A 26,243-nucleotide genomic window follows, 5' to 3' on the forward strand; every position below is an offset into this window, starting at 1 on the left:
TTTTGGTCTTTGCTTGAGCTGTGTCACCAGTGAGCCCTGCCTGGCCATGGCACCCACTGATCTTGCATGGCCTGTGGGCCAGTATCTAAGCATGACCTTGGCCATGCCCCATGACCAAGTCCTGTCATGAACCTGCCTTGCTGTCACCTGCAGCTCCCAGCTTCCCTCACCTTTCATCTGATCTTCATTTTCCCTTCTTTCAAGGTTCATTCTGTTGCTCCAGGAACACTGAATGTCTCAGAGACTTCAAATTATGACTTAACGTCTGCCTGTAATATGTTCCAATTGCATTAATTTACAAGGAGAAAAAACCCCAAAGTGTCTGAAGTTCATGGCTGTTAATCAAATACCATCCTTGTGCAGTAGTCCTTGTTTTATACAACCTCATTTTAAGTTTTTAAATGTTTTCTTAATGTTTTTGTAACATACCAAAATCTGGGTTATGTTTCTGATGTCCTGAAATGGCATAAATGTGCTCCTTTGCTATGTATGTGTTTAGACTCAGGATCACTCACCCCTGTCATAAAACCAAAAAGCTGATGGATTGTCTAAGGAAATATTATTGCAAAGCATATTTCTCCCATTGAAAACTCAAAAAAGAAAAGTACTTACATGCCTAAAGATATTATTTGTTTGTTTGTTTGTTTGTCGCTTAAATCAATATTCTTTGGTAATGTTTGCATTTGATATAATTCAGGCATTCCCATTAGGCTTGAGATATACCAGCGCTGTACAAGAATTCCTGGGAGGTGTCCTGTCCCTTGGTCTTTTAGAGCTCACAGAAGAGATGCATTTTTTTTTTACAGTGATACCCTGGAATGGCCTTCCTAGAAGGTGTGGTTGATGAACTGACCCTGTCATTGTTTAAGGAGCATTTGGATGACATCCTTAACAATATGCTTTAATTTTTCATCAGCCCTGAAATGCTTAGGTAGTTGGGTGACATGAGCATTGTAGGTCCCTCACAGCTGAAATATTCTATTCTATTCTATTCTATTCTATTCTATTCTATTCTATTCTATTCTATTCTATTCTATTCTATTCTATTCTATTCTATTCCATGGAAAGCAGTGAAACAGAAGCAAAACATCAAAGCTAACAATTGGACAAGAAGACTTCTAGACTACTTTTTAAAACTTTCATTTAAGTTTTTCTACAGCAAAAGGTAATTATCTTTTCTATTTAATGATTCCACCTGTGTCATAGTTTGCATGCTCATGTTGACTGTATAAAGGCCTCTTCCAATTTCCAATTTTAATAGATTTTTAATGCCTTTCAGTAAGTATTCTAAGAGAGTGGTTTTTCTAGTGTTTTTGGTTTTTTTTAATTGACTATTATTTTCCCCATTTCTCCTATATCTTTGAAATACTAGTTTTAAAACCTTGAGGTACTTTGGACAGGACTTTGGGGATCCAGCTAAACTCTGCTGAATCATGCAAGCTGGCAAGAGCACAGCACTCATCTTGGGACAGCATTAAGTCCCAAACCCAAACCAAACTTTAATCCTTGCCACAGACAGTTGCCTTCCAAAGCTGTTGCATGAGTCTGCAAAGGACACAGAAGAAAGGCAATGTGAAGGACCGTATATATATAACATTCATATGAAAGTAAGAGCAGTCATGTAGATGTGAATTAGAAGGAAGTACTGTTCAATAAAAATAAAAACAGGTGACTACAAGATTCCAAGTAACAGTAATAAGATCTGAACCTGGTAGCTTAATGGTAGCTTCAGCTCAAGCTGGAGGAAACAGAAGTTAAGCCTGGATTTATTTAGACAAGGATTACTACTATTTTGTCATCTGCTTGCTGTTTACATTAGGTATTGACAGTGTAACTCAAATTCCTATTGAATTTCTGCACCTCAGTGCAAACCTGTCAGTGATTGAGATGCACTAAAAAGATCCATGACTGAAGTGCCTAAAGAGCGATATATTCCTACAGCCTGGAACAGTGTTTTCTCCCACTCAGATTTCAAAATATTTTCATGGGTACCCAATCACTTACAAGCAAAAGATGGAAGTTCAGCTCTGTACCTCCCACAACAAATATTCTGTTTGCAATTTGCAATAATTTGTGCAAGCATTAAGACTTACATAAATAGGACCAGTGATTTAATTTAGCATTAATTCTACCTGCCTGTCTCCCAGGCTGGAGCACTCCTGGCAAAGGCTGCTTAACATGGTTGAGATCAGTTTCTTGAGAAAGCAAATTTCCCTGTGCTGTCTTCAGTGATGAAGAAGCTCCTTGCTAGAATGGAAAGACCATGCTGGCCGGAGGTGGCTTTCAGAGGCTACACAGGCTAACATGGCTCCTCATAGCCATCCAAAGGTGTGCTTGTAAGGCCTACCATAAGGCTGAAATTAATTTGTGTGTCATAGAGCAAGAGATGCTCTATGACACAGAATGCTTCAGTAGAGACCTCAAAAATTACTTTGTTGGTTGTGAAAATAGGTAGTTTTGAAACTTTCTACTCATTCCTCACTTACTGAATTTCATTTTCCTTTAGAAGTCTCCGCAGATTTGCCCTTAGGAAGGTTAATTTGTCCTTGCTACCTAACATCTCAAAGGAAAAATTCAATCCTGTGCACAGAAGGGTAATTTAGGACACAGTTGATGGGTTGCTGCCAGTTGGTTGAGCATGGTGCTGATAATGCCAAGGTCACAGGTTTGATCCCTGTACAGGCCATGCACTTCAGAGTCAGACTGATGATCCTTGTGGGCCCCTTCCAACTCAGAATACTCTGATTCTGTGATATAACCGAGTCCAGTGCAAACCTTGGCACTGACTTGGGTGTTCAAGCTGTCTGAAGGCAATTGGTACATTTATGTGAGACACTGTATTTTCAGGGAAAACTAGGAGAAAAAATAGCCCCACCAGTGAACAAGCAAGAAGGTAATGTATGTGTGACCTTCCTGGAAATGTCTACACTTTTCTCAGAAGACTATTTCTGTACATTTCTGTAACACTAAGGCTTAAAAATTTCATGTTTATCTGTGCAGCATTTTTCGAGACTGACTGCTGTAGTCATATCACATGGTATGCTGTTAGACCTTGTTAGACTCAAAACAGACCTCTCATGTGATGGATCCCAGTGCTTTACACCAAAGTACACCATAAGACTGAGGTGGGGGCTCACGTTTGAGAGGGATGATAGGAGGTTATGATGCATGATGTGCCGGAGACACTCTCTTAGCAAGTTCACAGAGCACCATTTGCTCTCTTTTTGAGCAGCAAAGTATGAAATGGTTTCATATGAGTAATCTCTTATTTTTGAAAAGATAACTGTGAATTCTGTATGGTAGGTATTTTTCTGAGTTTAAAGTTATCTTTTCATGAAGCTGTTACTATTGGGCACAGTATTTGTTCATCCTGTATCTGGACAGAAGCAGTTCTGGGATGAGTTAAAAAAATTTTACTGTGCAAGCACATTTAGTTTAAAAATGACTTGAGATTTCTTTTTGCTCAGTGACTCCAAAGGCTGAACAACCCCCAGTTGAATACTTGATGGACTTCAGAAAGGTGAGGTGGCTAGAGATGACAGACGCCATTATCACCAGTGTAGATGATGCCTTTGTTATTTTGTAGGATAGCGTCTGTGATTTCACCTGATGTAACTCTGATTGACCACATAGTTACATTAAAGGATCTACACCAGCAAGCAATAGAAAGGGAAAGCATGACATGGGCTTCTCCTGGAACTTTTGGAAAGCACTGAGGAAGCCAGTTGTGACTGCCTGTTAGTCACTGAGGTTATGACTGCTCCCAAAGTCCAGAAATCTCTTTTAGACAGACATGAAGCTATTAAAAAACTAGCCTGGAAGAAACAGGCAGCACTCTCATCTGAGGAATAGTGACACAGGCAGAACAGCCAGTGAGGCTATTGCTGAATTCAGCAGGGATGTGACGGGCGGGGATGCACTCACCTGAGCCCTGAAAGGGGATGAGCTGCCCACTCACACAGCTGGGCTTACCCAAAGGTAAGTTTACCCTTTATTAATCCTCATGCCTCAGACAGGGAAGCATGTTCACCTAGAGGAGCTGCTTTGAATTAGTTTTCACTCCAAGGACTCTCCAGAATATGCTGGGTTGGAAGAGACTCACAACGGTCATCAAGTCCAACTCAACCCAAGAATCACACCATGTGCCTGACAGGATTGTGCAAATGCTGCTGGAATTTTGTCAGGCTTGGTGACCCCTTTCCTGGGGAGCCTGTTCCTCCCTTGACACAGCTTCAGGCCATTACCTCAGGTCCTGTCACTTGTCACCACAGAGATCACTGCCTGCCTCTCCTCCTCACAAAAAAGTTTTAAGTAAGTGCAGTAAGGTCTCACCTGAGTCTCCTCCAGGCTGAACAAGCCAAATTACCTCAGCTGCTCCATAGGGCCCTTCACCATCTTTGTGGCCTTCCTTTGGACACTCCCCAATAGTTTGTATCTCACTTACACTGTGGCACCCAGAGCTGCCCCCAGCACTCGAGGTGAGGCTGCCCCAGAGCAGAGCGCAGCAGGACGATCCCCTCCTTTGCCCGGCTGGCCATGCTGTCCCTGATGCCCCCAGGACACAGGGGGCCCTCCTGGCTGCCAGGGCACTGCTGACCATGTTCAACTTGCCATCGACCAGGACCCACTGGTCCCTCTCTGTGGCACTGCTTTCCAGCATGTCATTCCCCAGTCTGCATATCCAGGGCTGTCCCATCCCAGATGCCGAATCCTGCACTTTCCCTTGCTGAACTTTGTATGGTTGGTAATATCTGAGCCCTCTAATTCATTGAGATCTACCTGCAGGGCCACCCGGCCTTCAAGGGATTCAACAGCTCCTCCCAATTTTGTATCATTTGGAAACTTAGACAAGTCCCTTCAAGTCCTTCATTCAAGTAATTTTTGAACTTGTTGAAGAGTGCAGAGCCTAAGAAGGAGCCCTGTGGAATCCCACTCGTGACAGGTCACCAGCCTGATGCCCCCCCATTCGCTGCAACCCCTTGTGCCTGACCCATCAGCCACTTGCTCACCCAGTACTTGATGTGTTTACCCAGCTGTGTGCTGGACATTTTGTCCAGAAGGATCCTGTGAGAGGCAGTATTGAAACCTTCACTAAAATCCAAAAGGATTGCATCAACTGGCTTCCCTTGGTCAAGTAAGTGGGTTACTCTGTCATAAAATTAGGTTAATTCTGACAAGCAGGACTTTCCCATCATGAACCTCTGTTGGCTGTGACCAATGACTGCATTGTCCTTCAGGTGCTTTTCAATACCTCCCAGAATAGTATTCTCCATCATTTTGCCAGTCACTGAAGTGAGACTGCCAGGCCTGGAGTTTCCAGCCTCATCCTTCTTGCTCTTCCGGAAAACTGGGACGTCAGCCAGCTTCCAGTCAAAACTGTGACCTATCTGGATTCCCAAGTTCATTAGAAAATCATTGAGGGAGGTCTCGTGATGACATCAGCCAGCTCTTCTGAGTATTCTCAGATGAATTCCATTGGGCCCTAAAGATTTACGGGGAACTGGGAGTTGATCATTCTCATAGCCACTGCCCTCCAACTCAGGGCCCTGGGACCCATTAATCCATCATTGGCATTGAGGACAGAGGTAAAGGAAGCATTAAATATCTCTGCCATGTCCATGTCCTTGTTTGTGAGGTGACTGTTCTCATCCTCTAGGAGGACAATGTTATTTCTCCACTGTCTTATGCTATTAATGCATTTAAAAGCCCTCTTTTTACGTCCCACTCAATTGTGGCCAGCTTCATCTCCAGTTGAGCTTAATCATGACAAATTTTCTCCCTGCAGTGGGGAGCAGCATCTCTGTAATCCTCCTATGTCATCTGACCTTGCTTCTGCTGAGCCTACACCTTCTTTTTTTGCCTCTACCTCCCAAAAAGATTCCTGCTCAGCCAAGCCATCTTCTGCCTCACCTGCTTGACTTCTGGCATTTGGGAATTGCCTCTTCCTATGCCCTTAGAAGATGGTGCTTAAAATGTGACCAGCACTGACAGACCCCAGCAGCTGCAGAGCATTTTCCCAGGGTACCTTACTGATTCCCTGAGCAGCCTGAAGTCTGCTCTCTTCACATCCAGAGTTGAGGTTTTGCAGCACTTTTCCTTCTGTCAGCAGATTTTAAGCCAGATTGCTTCATGGTTGCTGCGGTAAAGACAGCCACCCATCTTGACTAACACAACCCTCTCTGTTTGGCAAACAACTAATCAAGGAGAGCATCTTTCCTAACTCTTTCCTCTTAGTACTTGTATCATGAAGTGGTCATCCAGGAGTTCTACCCATCTTCTGGACCTGTTTGTGCCCACTATGTGGTATTCCCAGCTAATGTCTGCCAAGTTGAAATCCCCGATAAGAACAAGGACAGTTGATTAAGAGATGTCTCTTAGCTCCTCAAAGAGTAATTCATCAGCATCATCATCCTGGTTGGATGGTCTATAGCAGCCTCCCATGATGATATCTGCATTGTTTGCAGATCCTTACCCAGAAGCCCACAACAAATGTGAGCTCCATACACTCCAGTCCTTCTGTGAGCAGAAGGTCACATGTGTGACCTTCCTGAAAGTGTTTACAGCTGTGGTGGATGCAGCCTTTGCAGAAGGGTTACAGAGTTTCTATAGCTCTCCGTATTACTAAGGTTAAAAAAGTGCACTGAAGGTTCATGTTTATTATTCCAGCAACGTGTCTCAGGTGAGAACTTTCAAGATGGCACAGTTAGAAAAGACAAAGAGCATGCATGAGCCCCAGAAGTAGTCAGAATGACAGAATCACTGCATGGCAGAAAGAAAAAATCAATCACTTGAATAGTTGTGAGTAATATATTCACACTTCTCCCCTTAACCTACAGCTTGGTGTCTGAGTCTCAAGTCAGCTGAACTTGGCATTTATGTTCTGGAAACAGGGAGGATGCTTTGAATTGAGTCTGGAAAAAGAGACAGTAATAGCCTTAATTGTTTTTTGCCCGTAAGTAGAAATAATCAACTCACCAGATTTAGGACAAGTTGCCTCTTAATTTTTCTTTCTGTTTTTGTTTGTTTGTTTGAGGTTTTGGGGTTTTTGTTTGCTTGTTTGGTTGTTTTTTTTTTGTTTTGTTTTGTTTAACCTATGCATCTCAGAGAAATCACTACTGCAATGTACTTTGCTTCTGTTATTCAGGTATGCACCCTGCTAACAGATTCCCTAGAAACAGTGAAAAATTAACAGAATCATAGAATCTTTAAGGTTGGAAAAGACTTCTAAAATCACAGAGTCCAATCTTGACCAAACACCTCCTTATCAACTAGACCATGGCACCAAGTGCCACATCCAGTTCCTTCTTGACCACCTGGGCACTGCTGGCTCATGTTCAGCTGCTGTCACCAGCACCCCCAGGTCCTTTTCATGGGGCAGCTTTGCAGCCACTCTGCCCCAGCCTGTGGAGCTGCCTGGGGTTGGTGTGACCCAAGGGCAGGACCCAGCACTGGGCCTTGTTGAACCTCACACCACTGGCCTTGGCCCATGATCCAGCCTGTCCAGATCCCTCTGCAGAGCCTTCCTGCCCTCCAGCAGATCAGCACTCCCATCCAGCTTGGTATCATCTGCAAACTGACTGAGGGTGCACTAAGTTCCCTCATCCAGATCATCCATGAAGAACATGAAACAGAACTGGCCCCAGTACTGAGCCCTGGGGAACACCACTGGTCACTGGCCACCAGCTGGATGTAACTCCATGCACCACCAATCTCTGGTCCCATACCGCCAGGTTTTTACCCAGCACAGAATACACCTGTCCAAGCCATGGGCTGACAGCTTCTCCCAGAGAATGTTGTGGGAGTCACTGTCAAAGTCTTTGAAGTCCAGGTAGGTGATGCTCCCAGCCTTTCCCTTATCTACTACATGGGTAACCCTGTCAAAAAAGGAGATCAAGTTGTACAAGCTGGACATGCCTAACACAAACCTCTGCTGATGGAGTTGGATCCCCTGGCTGTCCTGTACATGCTGCATGGCACTCAAAACAATCTGCTCCATAGTCCTCCAAAGCACTGAGGTCAGACTGGCAGGCCTGTAGCTCCCCCAACCTTTCTTTGACCCTTCTTGAAGATGGGCATCACATTGGCCACCCTCCAGGATGAATCATTTTCCTGTAATGACTCAAAATATCTATGACTTAAATCTTTACTATCAAACAGAAACAGCAGAAGATGGCATGAAGACACTGAACAAAAAGTTACATTCAGTGAAGTGATACAGCAGTGGAAATTGGTCTAGTAAGGTTTTCTAAAGCAGAATTAAAATGTTCTTGTTTTGGTTAGACTGCCCCTTATGTAGTTGAAATTAACTGCACAGTTTTAAGTACCTCTTTACTACTTCTGAGTGCTTAAGTGCACTGACATGGAACACTTACCGTCTTTTGTGTATCTGCGGAATGTCCGATATGCTCAGCTTCACTGCTTTCTTCTTTGACCATAAGAATAACTCAAAGAAACTTCTAAAAGTGCAGGAGCACTGACACGTCCCTAGGGTTACGCCACCAGACAACTGCATTAATAGAAACAAGGTGTTCTGGTCTCAGAAAAAGCAAAATTCTAAGTGAATCATCAGGCAATGCCTTTTTCCTCCTTCTTCTCATTTCAAGTTAGAATGACAAAGGAGATGGGAAGTAATGCTGCACAATTAAGCACTGACTTCTTTAAGTCTGTAAGGCACTGAAGTTCATACAAAATTTATTCCAATGGAATGTGATGGAGAGAAGAGAAGCTATGCTGGAAGCCCAAGGGGAGAATGCACATAACAGATACTAGTACTGCAAAATGTAGTATAAACCATAATACAAATAATACAAGTGGATATGAATTCCTCTCTACCAGAAGCCATGTCTGTTTCAGAGAAGAGAAAAAAAATTACATCTGGCATACAAGTAGTTATCTTTCACTTGCAATGAATTAATGTCATAGTATTAGGGTCCTCTCTTGATTTTATCTCCATCTCTTGGCATGAGAATAGCTGATGTAAAGTTTGTATTTGCAGGTGGCAGATGATGCAATACATAACTTAAACCCTTTATGTCACCAAAAGTGACAAATGCAATGAAACACCAGTGTATGTGACTACAACAATGGATTGTGAATGAAAACATGACACTGAATACCAAGAACAAACCCAGCAAAACAGCTACCTAAATTGGAACTTATGAAAATGGTCCTTGTTGTGTGTATAAATCTACAATACAAGTTTTCTTGTCCCTCTGAAAATGTAGTAACTTCACGTTGCAGCAATTTGTTGTGATTCAGCCTTTTTGACAGCAACCTGGCATACAGGGGAAGAAAACAGAAGCTGTCACCATCTAATCGGATAAAATGTTTGTTCTTACTGTGTCTGCTGTGGTCACAAATATAACAAGGAAGGAAAAACACCACACAGATTGAAATACAAGCTCTTTAGAATAGACAGAAGAATACATAACAGCGTCTGATCAAGGCGCAGACTTCAGTATGTTCTTCAACATACCCATCTCTGTGTGAACATAAAGTCAAAAATATGGTAAACACTGCCACACTGTAGCTTTCTCATCAAGCTAATGGAGAGACAAGGACTAGCATCTGGAGAGCAGATATGACTTCTACATGAGAAAGTACTGTTGTGTCTGCACCAACCTACCCTCACTTGAGTTCTTGGTTGTTAAGGGGAAATAAGAGAGAATGAGGCACCAACTTCCAGCGAACATTTGTTTTGTATCATGTTTAAATAACTTTTGAATAAAATATACTTTCTGACTTTCCTCACAGAGAATAGGCAGACTGTCTCTGGATAATCCTTCCTGGCATTTTCATTTCAACATAATTAACAAAGTTACCCCCTGCGCAAATATGGTCCTTGCTGTTAGTAAACACTCATATGGCTGCAGAGTCCTAAAGTTCTGTCCCTGCTGAATGAAATGTCCAGTTCCATCAAAACCGAATTAGGTAAATGCTAATTGTTTCACACTTTTTGCTTATTGCTTTTTTCTCACCTTCCTCTACACTTTTTTTCAGCACAGAAGGTTAGGGATGAGTGACTCCTCAAATAACATACAAGCCAAATGCAAAGGAATCAAAATTGTATCACTCGCCTCTTTGCCTACCCTGAACCTGCTTCCTCTTCTTCTTTAAGATCAAAACAACCCCGTAAAATACTTCTGGTAGCTCCTTTTGTGAACCTATGTTTCAGCAGACAGTTGAAGTCTCTACTCAAAAACTGCAGGAACTTTAAAATATTTCAGAGGTTTTTCAGGAGATGAACAGTGGGGAAAGCAAGACACCAGCCTAAAAATCCCTTTATAAAAAATTAATTTTGTTTTTAATATTCTGTGTCCTGTTTTTAGTATTCTGTTTTCCAGGCTGGATTATATTTGGTAAACCTGATCATCCAAGCATTCCTGAAAAAGTGACATTAGCTTGGGCATTATTAACAGAGCTATTAATGCTCAGATAGTTGGCAGGACTGAGCATGTATCAACAGCTCAGTAACTGCACACAACTCTGAGACTTACCACTGCATCAGCTCTGCCTTTGTCTCAGTGTGCACAGAGGCTGTGGCAGCATTTGCTATGTCTTCATGCCTCCACAATCACTGAATCGTCACCTTCATTCATGAGCTGAGGGAATGAGAAATACTTTGCACTGAGGACCAGACATATTGAAGGAGGAAGCCATTTATATCAATGATGAGAAGAATCTGTATTTTCTTTGTTTCTTTCAGAAGATGTGAGGAGAAAAGACATATTATTAATAAGCATCTGAAATGTATAAAAGATGGTAAATGTTTTTCATCTGGCCCACTTAAACTGCTGCCTATTTCCCAGGAGAAACCGACACATCAAGAAAGTATCTTTTATTTACTCCACTTTTCTTGTCTTCATCAGAGCCCAAGGTACACCATTTCCAATTTTATTACACTATCTTTGAAACTACAGCAAGAAATGAGCTAGATTTCCTCAGTATGGACTGTAGCATAGGTTATTTTGGGTACAGTCCAAAAGGTATTTCAAGTGTTTTGCCTGTCACTTTGTACTAGAGAGGGAATTCTGTAAAGGAGAAAATATTTCCACCTTAAACACAGATTTTTAAATTAAGCAAAAATTTTGTCCTTTTTTTGGTAAACAATTAGGAAAGTTACATGTGACAACAATTTTCCCAGCACCTTTCTTTCTTTTTTTTGTATAGTAATGTACTAAGATTGCCAGGAAAACAACACATCTTGAAAAATACAGTAAATTCATACAGAGAAACAGCCAGATAGTAATTAAAATTCTACTCTGGTAGAAATGAATTAAAATCCTAAGCAAAATCACAGGACCAACTGCAGTGGAGGCATAAGCACGTCTTACATCCTAAATCTACCTTATTTTAATGTTAAAAAAATATTTGCAGATCTTCTGGGGGTTTTCTGAAACTCAGAGAGGAAATTCAAAATATTTTGAAATTACTTAAAGCTGATAAAAGAAACTGCAGTAAGAATTCAACTGTACTTCTTCATGCAAACTGGTATCATCATATGACTTACAGTTATTGACCAAACCTGAAGCTACTCTGAATTTCAACAGAAATGTTGCATCTTCTTAGTTAATTTTTATTACCCAGCTAAACACTAATCTGCAAATAATGAGTTCTTGAAAAATAAATGAAACTGGGTCACTGCAAAATCATCAGTGACTCTGGGGATGGGTAATGTGATACTGTGCCTTTTATATCCAAGTTGTCAGTTTTTAAATCCAGTCTAGGCCAGCAGTGACTGGAGCCTACTGCCACATGCTTTTTGTCATGTGTAACAGGTTACTAGATTTGGTTCATTTCGCAGGGAAAAAATAACGTATCTCTATGAAATGTATGGTCTTATGAAACTGTCACTGAAAACTAAATTATCCTGCATCATAGAATCACAGGACTATAGGCAGGCACCTCTGGAGGTCATCTGGTCCAATCCCTCTGCTCAAGTAGGGCCACTTGGAGGTGGCTTTTAAGTATCTCCAAGGAAAACTAAAGCTCTATGGGGAATTTGTTCCAGGGCTCAGTCACCTTCAAAGGAGAAGTTTCACAATATTCATAGGCACTGCCCGTGATTTCAGTGTGTGCCCACTGCCTCTTGGTCCTGCCCTGAAAAGATCCTGGCTTTGCCTTCTGTGCACCTTCCCTTTCCCAATACTAATTCACATCAACAAGATGCCTTTGAGCCCACTCTTCTTCGTGCTGAACAGTGCCAGCTTTCTCAGACTCCCTGTGTATGTCATGTGCTCCAGTCCTTTAACTATGTCAGCGGCCCTTTCCTGAACTTGAGTCTCCAGTATGTCCATGTCTTCTCTGCAGATGCAGTCCACTACCGGACAAAGCACTCCAGGTACATCTCAACAGTGCTGAGGTGAAGGCAAGGATCTCCTCTCTGGACCTGCTGGCAACACTCTCCCTAATACAGTCTAGGATACCTTCTTTGCAAAAATAACGCACTGTTGGCTCACGTTCATTGTTGGCTCATACATTGTTGGCTCACTTGGTGTCCACCAGGACTTTGTTCTTTGCAATGCTGCTTCAGACATTGGTAGCATCAATGTGAGCCTCTGAGATCAGTGATACCTCTCTCTGTTAAATACTGGGTCTTCAATTTACATTAGGAACAAGATGTTTGAAAGTGTTGAAGCTAAGCAAAGCTGACTTCTCTCAGTGCAGGGCTAATATAATCAAATGGCCACCAGTCCAACTTACTGATCACTCCTCAAATGAGCTACAGAAATCTGAAACAGTTAACATACTGCAAGGCAGCATGAAGAGATGAACAGCATGAACACTCTCAGAAGTTCATATAACAAAGAAATGTTCTGTTTACAAAGAGGCTTCTAAGCTTGTACATTTTTTACACTAGATATGCTCAAATCTAAGTTTTGATTTTGCAGAGTAGCAATGTTTACTGCAAATATATAGTTCAAACATTTAGATTACTGCATCATGTTGCATCACCACTGTGATACCTCAAGATAAGACTTTAAATAAACTGACTTCTGGGTTGTCTGACTGCCTGCATAACTAATTGTATTCATGCCCACTAAGGCATATGGATTTATATTTCCTGAAAGAAAAATAAAAAAAATTATTTTATTGCTTTATCACTTCAATTGTTAATAAGTAATGAATTATGCTTTTATTTCAAGGTACCAGTCTTCTACTTCAATTTTATTATTCTTTAACAGGTATCGCATATCTTCTCTCCATCTCAGAAGATACTTTTATGATATTTGAATTTTACATTGAGGAAGGACCAAAGTGGACTTCTCTACAGGAGATACTCCTGCTCTCTCATTGCTATTATAAAAATATTTTTGTGGAACTTGTAACACAAGGCTGCATCGCTTTATTAGGAAAACACCAACACGACATTCTTCAAAATTACTGGAATTTTATTTGCCTCAGGCTTATGACTTGCAACCAAAGACATTGTGCAAAGAAAGCAAAGATTAAGTACACTTTAGGGAAAAGGTGATAATCCACACTGGTAACATAGAAGATCAATCTGATGAAAGAAGCCATACGTTACACTATATAGATTGCAATATTCAATAGCATTTTTAAACCAACTTCTTTAATAGAGAAAAAAAAAGTTAAGCAAAGTTTACAGTAGACATAAATTTGATACAATTCAAAAAGGCTTTTTCTGATGATCATCAAGCATAAAGTGGAAAAATGTATATGGGGTAAGGTGTATGAAAGCTAACTACTGAACATTTATAAGCTATTAAACAAAGTCGCATATATGTACCACAGTGTAAAAAACCAATACCGGACAAATAAAAAATTTGAAAACGGCCTGATGAAAAATAAAATAACCAGTGGCTTTTAATGACTTCTTCTGGTTATCAATGCTACAAAAGACTTTTTTTTGTTGCCTTTCTGATGTCACTGAAAAAAACCTTATCAAATGATAAAACCAGGCACAATCAAACCATTACCAAGTCAAAACCAGCCCATAGAAATATACTATCAACCTACATTTTCCCTCAAAAGGTTTCTTTGTTGTTTTTTGAGGCCCATTTGGTCACAATATGTTACATTTTTTTGCCTTTTTTACACCATGATATCATATGTTTGTCTGGCACTATCCTAAAGCTAATTTATAGAGAATGAGAATACAGAAACAACCCAATGTCTATTTGACAAAAAGAATTCACTGAGTGTAAAATAGGAGAAAAGAAAAGAGAAGGGGAAGGGGTCAGTTCTGCCAAGAAAATAAACCCTATGGATCACTCATCATCACTTCCGCTTGCTTCCGACTGGTCCTAGAGGTAAGAGACACAAGACAAGTCAGAAATTCTTTCCAGCTATTCTGTGGAATTTGTTAAAGAAGGAAAAATAAAAGGAAGTATGAAGAAGAAATATGACAAAGTGACAAATCAAGATAGTCTGAAGAAAGGTACTGTGTTATCTAGTATTTCTCTCTAATGAAATTTCATCTAATTGCTGTAGACTTCTTTAGAGAGGAAAGACAGAGAGTCAGGAAACACCAGCTCTTTCTTTCTATCCAGACATTTAAAAACAACTGGGAAGACATCTATTTTCATTTGTTGCAATAATAGAAGCACCCACTAAAACAAAGGTAAAAAATAATCAAGCTGTAAGTTTTTCATCTGTGGACAAAAGCAAACAGACCATGAGACTTAAAGGTTCAATGAATGTAGAATGTCGAAGAAATAAGATCCAAACTTCTTAGACTTCTTATCTTCCAGCACTGGGATCAGATCTCATAAACACACTCAGGTACAGTTGACACCCCCACCCAGTTCTCTCAGGATGATCACTACAAGTTAAATATGTGCTTAAGCATGAATAGTTGAGAATTCTGACAGCAAGCAGGACAGGGCAGAGACGCAATCACTGCAACCACTTCCACAGTCTCACTGAACAAAACTTACATTTTCATCTTGATCCTCATCACTATCATCATCACTCACAACAGGCTTGGCTTTTGCTCTGCTTTGCCTCTTCTTGCCTTTTCCTTTCTCCCGACTTTTTTCATCCTTCTTATTCAACTTGATTTTGACCTTCACTGATTTAGCTGCAAAAAGTTCAACAGCGTACATTATTGTAACATTCACTTATCAACTTTAAATGCTGTCTCTTGTTCACAGAAATTCATGTCTGGTAGCAGCCTGAAAAGGCATTCCCCTCTGACTTTACATGGACTGTGGAACAAAAAGCAAGAGGTATTTGCTTTTATTTCTCTTGTTTTTAATAGTTGTAACACTAATACACTAAACTATAAAGACTAACTTTTAGCTGACCATAGACATTTTCTTTTGATTCTCAGAATGTATGGTATACACAGGTAGTATACGGTCCTTTGAAAAGAAAAACATTTAAAAGTATTTTCTTCCTTACCATAGAAATATTTACCTTTTGTATAAACAGACTTTTTTTGGTATTTTAAAGTACAGAAATTCTGTGTGGACATTACTGGTGAATTTTGAGTTAACACGTTTCTAAAGCACACGTTATTCTGATTCCAGAATATCCACTCATTTCCAAGTGAGCTACTGAAGCTGCATGCTTAGCACACATGTATGACACGCTTGAAAGAGTAACTCAGGGCCAAGCACTACAGCTTCTGTAACCAGAGAAAAGGGGTAGCTGGAATTTGGATAGATGTACTGGATGGCACCAAGTGCAATGAAGGAATCCATCCTTCTCCACTTCATCATGTTGCCAAACCTACAGTGATGTAATGAGCGTTCTGAAACAATCAGAATTTCACTTAGTCGTTGTCACAATGAAGAGTGCTTTCAACATCATCTGGTTCTTAACCATATGATGAACTTTGTATGGCACATCATGCCTGAAGGTTGACCACTTGCCGATAAAGACTGTCTCCAGCCTTTCCAGGCACTTCCATTTACAAACAGCATGAACAGGCCCTGAAGGGCTTATAAACAATTATGGTTGTCCACAAAGCACCTCTACAAATTGTTTCTTGCTTAGGAGTAATTTAAATAGAAGTAAGCCAGAACACCCAGTTGAAAGACCAAAACAATGTTACACCTAAGCAACCTTAGTAAGAAATTACTTCCGCCAATAGAAAATAGAACCTTATAATCAGTCTCCATGCAAAAGCAGCAAAACCTGCTCTTCCATCCCCTGATATATTTCCTTGTCAGTATCTAGCTGGAGACTCACATTCTGATTCCGATTCTTCTTCCTCATCTTCTTCTTCATCATCATTGCTTTCATCCTCGCTTTCTTCTTCTTTGGCTATCTTCTGTCGTGCACTTTTGAACACAGACTGAAGAACAATGGAATCCTCATAGATCTACAGTACAGGTACAAACCTCTGTCAGAACTATGAAGTCAAGCAGAATCAGAAATTCACAGCATAGACCTAAATTTCCAGTGCAAGTCTACAGAGTACATGGCCTTTTCAAATACCAAGCAGTAATGTTTGTTGCATGAATTGTATAAGAAATGCCAGCATTCAACCTTCATGCTCTAAATGAACAAATCTGTCAGTAGTGAGCTGCAAAGAAACAACTCTTACAAGTTATTACATCTAAAACATCTAGTTAATGTTTTTCTTATTATTTCTACTACCATAGGAACTATTGTGCATTTTCATCAGATCATAACACCCTTGAAAACCTGCCAAAGGAACAGACTTCAGCAGTAAGCAGCATAATTAAAACACAAGTTATCATCTGACAATACAGTTAATAATGACAAATGGCTAACCCTCATTTAATTATCTTTAGTTTTTTTCTGAAATTCAAAGAGGCTACAAGGAAAATAATTTATCCCAAGCAGCTCATCCCTTCTTTCCTCTCAGATCTAAAAAAACTGAAAAAAAAAAAAATTGAGGCTTCCTCTAAACTGAACATGTGCTCTCAAACATTCTCTAGTATCCAGAGTATCTTGGGTACATTAGATTTTCTCTTTAACCTCCAGTAGAAGGGGACTCTCAAGAGTGACTACTTTTGGCTTGTAACACGTTTCTTAGATTTAACAAAGTAAAAATCTTGCTGTGTTGCTGAGTATCAGATTCTTTGTCATCACCTGAACAAATGGCCTTGTGTAGTTTTTTTGGTAAAATGTCAAAAGACAAGCACTGCACAATTCAGCTTAAAAAATTAAGAATCATTCCTAGAAGAGTATAGAGTCACAAACTGCATTTGATTTTATCATCATCATCATCATCATCTACCTTGGCTGTCTGTCATTCTACTCCTATGGCTGAATGTCACACTTCCTTGTATAAAGCGACGCTAGGTATTTGTGACAGAAATAATGGAAGGATTTTTGGCTGCCATTATGCAGTCTGTATCCTAAATGTGATACAAGTGCTCTAATACTTTGTGGTTTCAACAAGCTGAATTAGAAAAAAGTTTGTTCAGAATACTTAACATGAAATATCCAATTCCTACTTTTTTCACTTGACCACTAAGTGCTTTTTTTGAAAAACTGCCTTTCACTGTGGATTGCTCCCCATTCTCTGAGTTCCTCTGTGCTTTTTGTTTTGAGATGTTTGACTGCTCTTAATCATGGTAAAATTTTTATGTATCTATTATCTATAAAAAATAATCCTGAATGTTTTGAGAAGGCTGCTGTCCTATCTTACAACATTAGTGAGCTATGATACTCCAGAACTTCCTTCCTTAAAGTCAAATAATAATTGACTTTCTCTTATATCTACTTCTTTTCAAATCAGCTACTGATAGAACCTACCAAGTTCCTCTTGAGAATTATTTATTTTTCATATACATAAACCTAGCATATTAATTGTTCTTAGGAATGGCTCTTTCAACTAACCTTCTGCTCTTTCTCACAAAAACACTTTTCTAAGACGAATAGAATTAAAGACCTGTGCAACATTTTATTTTTTTAATGTTGGCCACTACATATTTAGGGCATCAATGTGACCCAGACTTTCAAACCGTTTCCTAATGAAATACAAAGGTTTCAAAAATTATTTTAACCTTCTTTATGTGGAATTACTTGCAAAATTCCGATCTATTTTGATACACAAAAACCCCACTGTGGCTTCTTCACGAATAGCTGTGCAAATAGAAATTTTATTATTTTGACAGAAACCCAATTCCAACAGGTTTCAAAAAATCAAGCAAGAGTGACAGCAGAACTTCCTTCAAAAAGGGAGAAGCAACAACAAAAGAACTTCACAAACAAATTACAACATTCATGAGAAATCTTCTGTTTGAAGAGACACACAAACATCTTTAACCCTGTACGCATCTGTGTGTCATTTGACTACTATAACCTGAAAAGCTTTTAAAAACACTGAGGTTTCACTGAGGACAAAAGCCTTAACACATAAAGTAATTCTATCCATGAAAACCCTGAATATGGTTCCACCTCAGATGAGACTGCTTTACGCCAAGGAAAAGCAGCAGGCACCACACTAAGAGAACACTTGAAGTTCACTGAGTGCTTAAACAACTATCTGAATTAGCCCTTTTGTTTTGAGTGCACACACAAATAATCTAATTTACTGAAGTGAATTGTAATGTCAGAGCAAAGGTAGACCAGAACTATGACAAAGAACACAAAGTATCATGGAAGCTTGGAAAACTGAAGGACTACTGCAGAAGTGTCCTGCGACTCGGGAGAAATCAAAAAGAATGCTCTGAGAACTTTATAGGGAAAAAAAAAAAAAAGAAAAAAACCTTTAGATACACATTATTTGGCCTTCATGATATGAAAAATAATATTAATGTTGGTTCATTGGAACAGAAAATACTACTACAACACTGATACATATTATTTCCAAACAGAGTAGCAATATCTACTAACACTTCTATCCACTCAGTATTACTCCCCTCAATTCTACCATCTCTGCCTAACAAGACACCAGTTTTCCTTCCATAAGGAGGCTGAGTCATTCTGATGTGAATAATTTCATTATTTTCCCCATTTCACTACTGATATCTCCTCTATCAACCTTTACCATTTTCTGAAGTCTCATTTATACTTTTTCTTATTAACTTTCCTTCACTTTTTTCCCCTCTCTTGTTATAATTAGATACTTTTAGCCATTTTACTGCTATATGAATAAGCAGTAAACTGAAAATCTACATCTGAACATGTAGCAAAAGTTTGTCCCAAGAATTCTACCATGATTAATTTACTTTAAAAAATATTTTCTGTCTGTTGATATCAAAATAAATCACTAAATGATGAACTGTCTCCAACAACTCTTCATAATACATTCCATACTCATTTTTAATTCTCAAAATCTACCATAAACTCCCCAATTTAGCTAAATGTTATCATTAATGTTTAGATGTTTTAAGAAAACATTCATTATTGGCAGCATCATCATTCAGCTTACTTTTATTTAGCCTTCAGATCTTTTTTTATCTCTTTCATGTTAGGGAAGCTGTCTTCAGGGTCTCTGGCCAATTGAATATTGTGTTTGCATCACACTTTTGTATCTCATCTTTAAAAAAAATCATCCAAGACTCTGTTTCACTGTATTGTGACACAACTTTCTTATCTATCTTATATTTCACATCTGCCATCCAAATTTCATAATCCTTCCTTTTGCATCAGCACACTGCTCTGAATTTTGAGCCCATTCATGTGTGCTAAACATCTGTTTGAGAAGAGTTTGCCTTCTAAACCTGAGACTCATCTTTCAATAATAAAAGAAATTCAAAAAACAGATGCTTCAGAGGCTACATAGATCTTTACTGACGGACAATCCTGAATTTTTATCTTCCATTAGCAGAACTGAAGAGCCTTCTATGATGTATTTCCTCAACATGCTGTCCAAGAGCTGTACTGTTACATCTGCTACTTCTGTGATCCACTGTGGAAAACCTAAACTGATGTATCACTCCACACACTGCTTTTCACCACAGATTCAAACAGTCTTACTGCAGCTTTGAAGTACACACAGATCAGAAAAAACTGATCTCAGAATTAGCGCTAAAACCAAATTTTCTGAAAATACACACAGCAGCAGTGTCCAGTGAATTCTGGATTCTAAAAATGTGGACATTTTTCTCTACTCAAAGTAAGAACTGAAACAGAGAGTTTATATACAAAAATAGTAATCAACAAGCACTAAAAATGTTAGATAGGGAAAACCCGTATGTTTAACAGAAATTAACTCATTCAGACCTGAGATCCCTCCAAGTTGAATGTCTGTGCATTGTGACACAGCAACATGACATCTTTTTCCAAATCCCCAAGACTCCGATATTTATGGTTGCGAATTCTTTCCTGTTGCATTTGTTGAGGAAGACATGTATTGATAGGCAGTGAAGAAAGAAGAACAGCAGAGAGGAAAATGAATTAATATTTGATTCAACACATTAAAAACTTTCTCTTAAAAAAATTTACCTAAGCATCAAGATAAATATCTGTTTAAAACAGAATGTCTTCAACCATGTTGTTAGCATGTTATTCAAGAAATGCATCAACGTAAAAGAGCAAAACTTAAGCAATTTCTTTGTGAACTGTAAGGGTTAAAAGCAAGAGAAATGGAGCTCTTTTGGTGAAAGAATTCCAGTTTTGTCTTTCTAGGAAGGAAACCCAGTAACTGTAACATAAGTGAAAGATACAGAATTATGACATCACCCAAGCTGTAACATGCCGCCTAGACCCCATCTACCAAACTCTGTTTGGATCTGACCTGACTCTTCCAAGGTATGAGGCTAGGGTCTAGAAGGGGAAGCCCTATGAGGAGCCAGTAGAGACTATATGGTCTGTCCAGCCTGGAGAGGAGGAGACTTATGGGAGACTTCATCGTGGTCTACAACTTCCTTATGAGGGGAAGTGCAGGGGCAGGCATTGAACTCTTCTCTGTGTTGACCAATGAATAAGACCCACAGGAATGGGCTGAAGTTGTGCCAGGGAAGGTTTAGGCTGGATATCAGGAAAAGGTTCTTCATCCAGAGGGTGGCTGGGCACTGGTAGAGGCTCCCCAGGGAAGCGGCCACAGCACCAAGCCTGACAGAGTTCAAGAACTTTTTGGAAAATGCTCTCAGGCACATGGTGTGATTCCTGGGGTGTCTTGTGCAGGGCCAGGAGTTGGACATGATGATATGTGTCCACCCATTCTAATTCAGGATTTTTATGGTTTTATGATTTTAAACGTAAGTATAGGTATACTCCCCTAGAACTATGAAATCTTTGTCAGCAGTGTGTTTTTTACCAAATCTGTTGACAGATTCACAATTAGGTCTTTGCAAAAAGGGACTGAGATGTCATCCCTGTCACATTACTATAGTTTGATTTGGCCTTGAAATTACAGTGATACACTGCAATATACATCAAACAAAATTACTAACAAACTGTGTGACAATGTTTAAAGTCTAACCCACCAATACAGGTGGCACGAAATATTAATATTGTTATTTTAAAAACAATGTTATGGTCACACTTCTGTAAAACAAAAAGAAATGGAGGAACCTGCACTTCCAAAATTCCTCCATTCCTTACCTTTATCTTTTTGAAGTCCACTGGCTTCCTAATCAATTCATAATACTCTGGTAGTTCTTTCCTAGACGGGAGCTGAATGAAGACTTCACTTAGCTGCCGTCCTGAACTGTTGAGAAAAACAAAGCCATATGGAAAGGAATTACTACAACTTTCTCACAAAACACATACACTATCTAATAGTGAGAAAAAAATTAAAATAATGGAATAAAATCATGGTTTTTCTTTCAAAAAATTAGAAACTGAACCCTGATTTTTAAATTTTGTACAGATCATTAACTTACAATTTGCAATTTGAAACTGTTGTCCTAACATATCATTAATATGTCATTGACGTCTATCATCACTAGAGAAGAATATGTAGAAGAGGCTTTATGAAAGAAGAATTAGGATTTCCATCTGAATTCCACAGTCTTTTGCTGAGTACACTCTTATTGTTTCCTTGTTCAGTAATTTTTAGCAATTCTCCCTTCTGTCACTCTTTAAGTTTGTCCTCTTTTTGATCACTATATAGTTAGTCTTGTAATTCCTCATTATAGCAAACCATACTGATTTTCATTATACTATATGCTGATTGCTATTACACTAACTCGATGTTACAACTAAAAAAACTAGTAACTTCTATTAATGACTGTTGGGTTTCTGGGAAGATCATTCCAATTATATTGAAAATGGCTACTGCCATTTGTACTTCTTCACCCATTTGAAATAAAGCGACAGATTTTCAACAAAACTTTTATACTATCGGAACATTGCCTATAACTTAGATGTGTCTGTTCATCCTCTTTTAACAGCTGTTATAACACTTTTGTATTGAGGATCTTTTTTTTTAAATCTTCTTATTTGTTATTTTCCAAATAATACATGGCTACAAGTCACCTTGAAAGAAAATGTGCTGATGACACTTACGGGTTTTGTGCTGTTTTTGGTTGGGTTTTTTCCCCCATGTGCATGTAATTTTCACAGAGTAGCAGAAAAAAGCAGTCCTGTGAAGAACTACACACAGCATTCACAAGCATTTCCCAGTTCACATACACATGCTTCCTTCTCTCCCAGCTACTCCAGAGAGGCCCTGTTTTCTCAGCTGAATTTTCAGATAGTATCTCAGGAACATCAAACTCCACAGGAGTTGGGCAAGAAGGCTACCAAGTACTGGTTCTCCCCTGGGCTTTCTCTTGCAACACGCTTCAGAGTGGCGCAGGGTCTTATCAGACATTAAACTAAAACTGAACTGAAGGTTAACTGAAGCAATTCTGCAATGGAGAATAAGGACGATAAAAAGCATAAAGCTGGCAACAGCTCTCCCCTTTATGGAAGTAATGAATGCTTACTATACCGAATGCATTTCTTAATGCCTGAGGTAACATCAGAATTTGAGAAGGTACTATTTTTCTTATAGACCTGACAGATTAACTAATAAGAAGGAATAAACAGATTTTCCTCATTTCTTATCTGGTGCTCACCTAACACATGATTTTTTATTGTTCTCAGTTTGGTCCTGAGACAATGCTGCTCCTTCCATCACAGAGGACAATAATGTAAATACTCTAATTGCGGACTACTAATCAGCACTATTCTACAGAAATTTTGACACGAACAGGCAGCTAGACTATTTTTTTGTTCAACACAGACCTAGAAACCAAAAGTCTCTGTCTCATCCTGTACAGTTGTGTCAGACTCCCAGCAGCAGCAGCAGCGGCAGCAGCAGCAGCAGCAGGAGCATGGAGAGGAGCTGCCAAGCTGCCTCCTGGGTCTCAGCAAGGTTCTGGCACACACTGAGTGTGCTTCTGGGTGTGGTTGCTGCAGGTGAGACAAGGTAGTGGGCATACGGTGTATCCCTGTTCCAGGAGAGGACAGTGAAGTCTACATATTCCTCCTACAACTTACAGTCATTGGGACAGATACCCACAGACACCACAGACAGCTCAGTAGCAGCTACTAGCAACTTCACTCAACAGACCTAATTTATTTAGGAAGAACCCTGTTACTGAAATAGACAAAAGCATACAATGGCACAGCCAAGTCTTACTTATTTCTCTCCTGCCAGCAAATAACTGTGAAATTTTGGCCACTGCACCTGCCATCTCCTTTGGTATGGACTCACACGTTCATTACTTTTTATTTTCCCTGTCCAAATGTTTATAGAATGGATTTAAAGGCACCAGCCTTGTTCCTGACCTGTGTCTGTGTCACGCTACATGACAGAACCTGTCTTCATCACAGACTGCCCTCTCACAGTGAAACTGGAAGCAATACAAGGAAAAGCAATGCATTACATATACATTCTACACAAATGACTGAACTAATGTGCATTTCTATTAATTTGAAATTTGAGGACTGCATTTTTATTTGTTTTTTTGGTTTGGTTTTTTTTTTTGTTCACAGAGGGAAGCGTTGAGCAGTCACAGCTGCAACTGAGATCAGTGGAATTTCTTCTGAACACATACAACACTATGAAAAACAGCAACTGGATCTCTGGTGCCCAAACAGAATTTTAAAATTTAAGTTTCTATTCCCCATTTATAAAATGAACATAAAATACTCCGAAATAAGTACTATATCTGCAAAACATTCAGACTCCTTAGGAGCATTATACAGAAGCCCAGGGAGAATTCAGCTATTCCTAAGTGGTCAGTGCCCACTTTATACATGCAAGGCACTGACTGTGAGGAAAACAAAACAAAACAAAGCAGTATCCTGTTACACCATTACACAGCACACTGTAATTTACATGCCTGCACTGGGGTACACTACGAGTGTGGATTAGCTACACAGAAGGACTATCACTGCTTGTTTTATTTCAGCAGCTTTAACAGAAATTCCTATTTGAGTAAAATTACCGAACCACTGATGCCGGGTTTCTTCAACTGTGCTTCAGAGTCTAATACTGAACAGAATTACTTCGGTAAAAATGAAACAGCCACTAATAAACTAATTCTGATCAAATTTTAAAACATGTTTAGCCATTTGTCCTACTGAAGTAGTTTCTGATGATTACAGCTTTTAATCTCATGGATGTATTCTTTTCTCTTTTTACATCCACATTGTCTTACACACCCACCCTCATATGGTATATTAAAAATACAACTCATAGATTATTAAACAGCAATATTCTATTTTCCAAGTGCAAACCCAGCCAACTATGATTTGTTCACACATTCTATTAAACTAAGAATGCCATAGAAAACCCTCAAGCTTTTGCTTGATATAATTAATCACTGAAATCACTTATGGCCATGAAAGAAAAAGCATTAAGGGCATGACAGAAGACTACAGCCTGATTTTGTCTACTCAGATCAGTAATAGCTTACTTTGTTCTATCATTTTTATAGAATCTACTCTCACAAAGAAGTACTATCTTGCACTTCCACTGTATACGTGCATCCATACTATAAACAAATGGGATCTTTTCTAACAATCTCAAATTGCTGTGTTGTGGATACAGTAGGTGAAAATCAGTAATTATGAATGCAACTCTGATTTTAATCCTTTTGCTCACTTATGTAATTAGAAAATAATAACCACAACACCTACCACATAAAAATCATGCGCAGTAAAAAAAAAAAAACAACAAAAACCACTTATGGTTGCCTAGCAACTAGCAGGCTACGTGCTGAAAAGAAGGACCAGAATAAATTAAAAGATCTGACTGTGAAAGAACTGCGACAGTTCATTGCTACTGCATCAGCTCAACATGCTAGTCCCATGTGTGCTCACATTAAAAATACTTGCATACTGTACAAGTTAAAACAGCATTAAGAAATACTGCTTATTTAGAAAATGTTTTTTGCTTAGAAAAATACTTGTGTGCAATGTTTTCACTTGTCTCTCATTTCTGTCAAATATCTTACAAGATGCATACAAGCATATAATTCCACCCTTTTAGTCAGTATTGTCTTTGGTGAAATGAAATGCAGGAACCCATTTGTATGAGGCTCCTTTTTATATTTATTTTCCCTGGCAGTATTTGGCCAGAAACAAGCTGCTACAGGCCTGTTAGAAGCATACTACTATCAACACTCTTTCTCCTTTGGCATTAAAAGGAGAGATAACTATAAAGCTGAAACTGCAATATGTTCTCGTATTTCTGGTAAATTTCAAACTTTTAATAGACAATGAAATTCAATTTCAATTCAATTTCTTCAATTTCAAGAATGAAGAGTCCTGCATGCTTGCCCAAGTCGGAGAGCTCACAAACAGGACCAGGGCTTGAAAACTACAACTCTAAAATCAAATGCAACTCACAAAGACGCTATTTAAAACAAAAGTGTGGGGGAGGAGAATTACAAGAGTTGACATAGTGACTTCCAACAGTAACCCAGCTATGTAGGGACATGATTAATTTTCATTAGTGTTTAAGGTCCCTTTTTGGAACTGACTACAGCAATACATGGTAAACCTGTCCCCACCATTCAAATGAAGCAGGTAAAAATAGTTAAATACATAATCCCTGGGGTTTGACATATGGCTATGTATTCCATAACTTGAGCTTGGATGTAAGTAAAAATTATTTGTGTGTTTGAATATCCAAGAGTACCAGTTGGCATAATTATTTCCTAGTTAGTTCAGTAATGGCTGTGTTACTGTCCATTTTAAAACACTTATAAACTGGCAACTTAAGAAAACAGCTGCAAAGACTATGAATAAAATCCATTTCATGTAAAATCCATTTCTCTCTCAGGGAGAGAAAATACCCTCTCCCTGAGCTGTGTAATCAAAATGCTGAGCACTACAGACAGGGGTAGTCTCTTGCCAAGTGGACAAAAGGCACAAAAACTCCACCCTTCAATTTTTTTCTATCCTTATTTGAA

The 26,243-nt window shown here is 39.1% G+C and overlaps 1 protein-coding gene across 1 annotated transcript in view; it reads right to left on the reverse strand.

Annotated features, from left to right (window-relative positions):
- Positions 1-13,370: 13,370 nt before the first annotated feature.
- SMARCA2 (SWI/SNF related, matrix associated, actin dependent regulator of chromatin, subfamily a, member 2) overlaps positions 13,371-26,243 on the reverse strand; it is a 117,450-nt gene continuing 104,577 nt past the window's right edge. Inside the window, exons 30-34 of the mRNA XM_014309881.2 lie at positions 21,436-21,541; positions 20,113-20,214; positions 16,159-16,291; positions 14,901-15,043; positions 13,371-14,267 (exon numbers count right to left, since the gene is read on the reverse strand). Of these exons, the coding sequence (XP_014165356.1) occupies positions 14,232-14,267; positions 14,901-15,043; positions 16,159-16,291; positions 20,113-20,214; positions 21,436-21,541 (520 nt within the window). The 3' untranslated portion in view covers positions 13,371-14,231. The remainder of the gene's footprint in view (positions 14,268-14,900; positions 15,044-16,158; positions 16,292-20,112; positions 20,215-21,435; positions 21,542-26,243) is intronic.

This window comes from Geospiza fortis, unplaced genomic scaffold (assembly GCF_000277835.1).
Source record: "Geospiza fortis unplaced genomic scaffold, GeoFor_1.0 scaffold456, whole genome shotgun sequence".
Classification (NCBI taxonomy): domain Eukaryota; kingdom Metazoa; phylum Chordata; class Aves; order Passeriformes; family Thraupidae; genus Geospiza; species Geospiza fortis.